At 44.8% G+C, this 4,998-nt stretch overlaps 1 protein-coding gene across 1 annotated transcript in view; it reads right to left on the reverse strand.

Moving 5' to 3' along the window:
* Nucleotides 1–1,464, reverse strand: part of Spint3 (serine peptidase inhibitor, Kunitz type 3) — a 3,522-nt gene extending 2,058 nt beyond the window's left edge. The window contains exon 1 of the mRNA XM_021182002.1: nt 1,389–1,464. Within this exon, the coding sequence (XP_021037661.1) occupies nt 1,389–1,464 (76 nt within the window). The remainder of the gene's footprint in view (nt 1–1,388) is intronic.
* Between the last annotated feature and the right edge of the window lie 3,534 nt (nt 1,465–4,998).

Consider the following 4,998-nt stretch of genomic DNA (forward strand, 5'->3'; position numbering starts at 1 on the left):
AGATCAAATCTTTGTGCTTTCAAGGAAAGCACGTTACAGAATGGTTTATCTCCTCAGTCCCTGCAATTACTCTTCACAGTAACTTTGGGGCAAGTGGAAGATGCCAAGGGCCTGCCTCTAGTGTGTGTGTGTGTGTGTGTGTGTGTGTGTGTGTGTGTGTGTACTGAGCAAGTGCTCTGCCTCTGCACTGCACCGCTGGATCTCTTCCCTGCAGCTGCAGTGAAGAATGCTATGTGAAGAAAGAGCAGCCCACTGCCAGGGGTGGGTACCAACACACAAAGCCAGCACAGTCCATAGCAAAGGTCTGCAGATTCTCATCCTGTCTCCCTTACTGAACACGTCTTTGGTGGAATTTTGGCAGCAGCCTAGTCAGGGTGAAGGTTTAGGCTCTCTCCTGCCTTACAAGATAAGGGAAAGAGAGACAAAAGATAAGGGAAAAGAGCCAAAGAGCTTATCCAGTCAGGATGGAAACAGATGTGTGTGTGTGTGTGTGTGTGTGTGTGTAGGGGGGAGGCTGGCGTGTTCCTAGGACATCTTGGTCACAGTAGCATCCTCCTTAACCCCAGGGGACGCAACAGGAGGTGAAGTCCCACCTGCTTTTGAATTTCTCAGTCCTGGTTTTCCTCGGCGATTCTATTAAAGCCAAGAGGAAACCACTTAATCATTTACTTTTGTGTGTAACCGTGTGTGTTCTAAATGTGACTAGAGTCTTTCATGTGGAGCCACTGAGAACTGTTACACGAACACATTTATACACATCAGATTTGATCAAGAAAGCAGACACAACCATTACTCTTATCTTTTAGAGGAAGAAACTGAGATTCGGAGAGAGACCAAACAACACACCTGGGGCTTCTAAGTAGTGGGGCCAACATCGGAACCCTGATGCCCCTGATTTGGGAGCCTAGGGCTTGCACGTGCTAAGTGCTTCCCCACTGAGCTCATCATCCAACAGCCACCTTTCAAGCTACAGATGAGAAAGCCCAGGAAGGAGCCTGACCCTGGAGGGAGGTCCGACTGAGCTAATTCTCTCAATATCAAATGTGAGCTTATATCTCTCCCTCCTCGTCTAACTTTGACCATTTCACAAATCTAAACTTTAAAGCCCATTTCCCCACGAGGTCTTTTCTTTTTTAGCTCTGGCTCCCTCATTGTCTACTATGCAATCACAGATGCTAAATGCCTTTAGTCCCCCACTAGAATTTAAACTCTGTAAAGGTGGTGTCTTTGGCTGTTGGCTGTAACTCAGCTCCTAGAACGGTGCCTGGCACATAGCAGATACCTGACCGTGTCTGTCGATGACTTGAACTGGCTCCCCATCCTGCTAGATCAGAACCAGACCCTGACCGCAGGGTCTCTCTACACTGAGACCTCCATTCCATACCTACCGTTATTTGGTTCTGCGCAAAGCTCTGGGCAGAAGATGAGGATCAGGAATAAGAAGAAGGAGGCCTGGAGTTGCATGGTGTCAGCCAGCAGTGGCCCAGCCTGGGGCTGTCTTATTTAGAGAGAGACAAGAGACTAAGAGGAGGGGCTGACCCCAAACCTTGCTCACTCACCCCTAACTGCTGGTGCACACCAGGCTGGCTTCTTCTGGATCAGTCCAGTCTCGTTCCTCCTGGACATATCTATCTGATCTGGCCTCCAAAGCCAACCCACCACCGTTTCATTACAGAAGACCCTGCAACAGGAACGGAACAGCAGTTACTACTGACTGTGTGCCTTTGTGTTCCCAAGCACCACACAGAATACACTTCACACACTGTTTGTCTATGAAGTTTACACAGAAGCCCAGGAAGATTTGGATGTGATGGGAGGGTGTCAACAAGGGGGTCCAAGTCTTGGAAACTTGGTCCCCAAGGTGGCACTGTAGAGAGATGGTTGAATCTTCAAGAGGTGGAACTCAGTGCAAGGTACTCTGGAGGCGCTGTTCTTGAAAGAGACTAATGTTCTCTCGAGACCCCAGTTAGTTCTCCTGAGAGTGAACTGGTATAAAAAGAGGAAGCCATGGGGCTGAAGGGATCACTCAGCAGTTAAGAGCATAGACTGTTTTGGTTTTTTGTTATTGTTGTTTAAGTTTCTATGTGAATGAGTGTTTCCCCTGCACGTATGCCTGTAGCCCATGCCTGCCTGGTACCCACGGAAGCCAGAGGCAGGTACTGGATCCCCTAGGACCAGGATTACAGATGGTTGCAGACTGCCATGTGGGTGCTAGGAATTGAACCTAGTCCCTTTGGAAGAACAGCCAGTGCTTTTGACCTCTGAGTCTCTCTCCTGCCTCCATGAGTGTCTACTGTTCTTGCAGAGGGCCTGACTTGGGTTCTTAGCATCCAAGCTGGGCAGTCCACATTTCCTGTAACTCCAGTTCTGAAAGAGCCTCTGTGGGTTCCCATATACACGTGAACAGCCCCCGCCTTCACACATTTTAAAGTAAAATAAACCCTTGAAAATAGCCAACCTAAGCTTCTCTGACTTTCTATCTTGCTATATGTTCTCTTTCTTTTCAAAATACCCCTTGCACAATGTCACCAGCCATCCTGTGACAGTTGATTGGAGTGGAGGTGGGGTTCTCATTGAAAGTTAAGCTGATGGGCCACCTCCTCTTGGGCTTTCACCCTCCTACAATTTTTTTTTTTCTAAACTAAGTAAACCTCTTCTTAAAATAAGGTATCCAGTCTCAGGCATTTTGTTATAGCAACAGAAAATATGCAGAAGCACTCCATGAAGCAAGGAGGTTAAACTACTGTGACCACAGTCATGTGGAGGGCAAGTTTCAGAGCCGTGGCTGTGTCTCTGGTCTGTTCAGTTCTAGTGATTCATGCCAGGCATTTAATAAAGAGACCTTTCTCAAGTCTCTTACACGGAGCTTGACTTACTGGCAGAAGCTGTCTGCACAGCTTCCAGGGAATTATGGGAACAACACACACTTGGGCTAAAAGTTAGGAACTGTCACCTGGTTGGAAAAGGGGCAGATTCAGTGTATGTAAGCTGAAATAACAAAAGCTCAGAATAAGAACAAGGTGTGATTTATGCAATCCTGGTACTTGGTAGTTGGGGCAGGAAGATCCCAAGTTCAAGGTCATTCTTGGCTAAGTTGTAGGTTAAAGGTCAGCCTGGGTGATAGAAAACCCTGGTGATTTCTTTTTTAAAAGAAATAAAAGAATTCCAGACCCCAGAAGTTTTTTTTTTTTTTAAATCAGTGCATCCTTTTGTAAAACAAATGTTTATTTTATTATTTTTAATTTTGTATATGTGCATGTGTTGGGAGACATGTGCATATGAATATGGGTGTCTGTGTAGGCTAGAGCCATTGGTTCCCCTGGAGTTAGTTACACGTGATTGTGAGACTCCAACCTGAAGGCTGGGAACTGAACTCGGGTCCTGTGTAAAAGCTGTGTGCACTCTTAACTGCAGAGCCCTCCCTCTAGCTCCTAAATTTTAGGGAAAAATGCCTTTTGGGGTCTTTGCCCATTTTTCCTTTCCTTTCCTTCACTATTTTTTGTTTCCTTTGATTTGTGGCACGGGCAATTAAATCCAGGTCTCCTGCATTCTGCCACCTGAATTATATTCTCAGCCATGTCTCTTGCAAATTTTTTTTTACTGTATTATTTTTGTGTTATTGAATTTCAGGAGTTCTTAATATATCATAATAGTAGCTACTATTGATACAAGTTATTGTCTTTATTTATTTTTTGGGTAGGGTCTCACTGTATAAAACAGGCTGGCCTAGAACTCAAAGTTCTGCCTCCTGCTGCCTCCCGAGTGCTGTGGTCAAAGGTCTGTACCACGATGTCTGGCTATGATTTTATTATTTACTTATGTATTATTTTCATTTATTATTTTATTATTTGTCATATATGAATATTTTAATTTAATTTAAATAACACATATTTTATTACTTATTTTTATTTATTTCTGAGTCAGGGTATTACTGTTCATTGTGAGCAGATGTTATCAGCACACAGCACACACTAGCCACTTCTAAGGCTCCCCTTGCTGCAGGGGCAGGGACAGTTTGTTCCAGTCATTCATGTATATCAAACGTTATCAGGGCTGAAGGGTGTAAAGATTCTGAGAGGTAAGTGTTTATCAGATCTGGCAACACTCCTTCAACGCCATGTTTTCTCAGCAGTGGAAATATGATTTGACATCAATTAGCCAATCACTTACCTATTATGGATGAGAAACAGGCCCTGAGAAGGGGATCCCTCCACACTATTCTGTCCCAGCTAGGGTGGATACTGTGGTGAACTAGGCTGTTTCTAGGGGGGCAACAATGATGTTTAAATTCTGAGTCTCACACATGTGCCTTCTCAACATAATACAAACCCATCGTAGCTACTGGATTGTAAAGATGCACAGAGCTGAGGTAGGCTTCCTAGGAGAACCGAACATGCAGAGCTGAGAACAAAGAGGCAAACACAGGCAAACACCCCAGGGCTACACAGCCAGTAATGTTTCCCGGGCCATGGCCACCACACCACATCACTGTGACCCAGCCTACTTCTCCCACCCACCTCAGTGATTTTATAGTTCCTCTAATTTCTTTTGTACTTTCTTTCTTTCTTTATTTTTAATATGTGTGTTTCTTTCTTGTATGTCTGTGCACCGTGTGTATGCAGAGAAAGCCAGAAGAAGTTGTTGATCTCCTGGAACAGAGCTACAGATGTTGTGACTCACTATATGGATCCTGGGAATTGAACAGACTCTCTGGAAAAATTTGTGAGTGTGTGCCTGAATGAGTGGGTACATGGGTGTGAGTGTTGTGTGTATGTGTGTGTAAGTGTATGTGTGTACTACGTAAGTGTATGTGTGTGAGTGTGTTTGTATGAGTGTTGTACTGGCTAGTTTTGTGTCAACTTGACACAGCTGGAGTTATCACAGAGAAAGGAGCTTCCATTGAGGAAATGCCTCCATGAGATCCAACTGTAAGGCATTTTCTCAATTAGTAGGTGGGACCATCTCTGGGCTGGTAGTCTTGGTTCTATAAGAGAGCAG

The sequence above is a fragment of the Mus caroli genome, chromosome 2 (genome assembly GCF_900094665.2).
Source record: "Mus caroli chromosome 2, CAROLI_EIJ_v1.1, whole genome shotgun sequence".
Classification (NCBI taxonomy): Eukaryota; Metazoa; Chordata; class Mammalia; order Rodentia; family Muridae; genus Mus; species Mus caroli.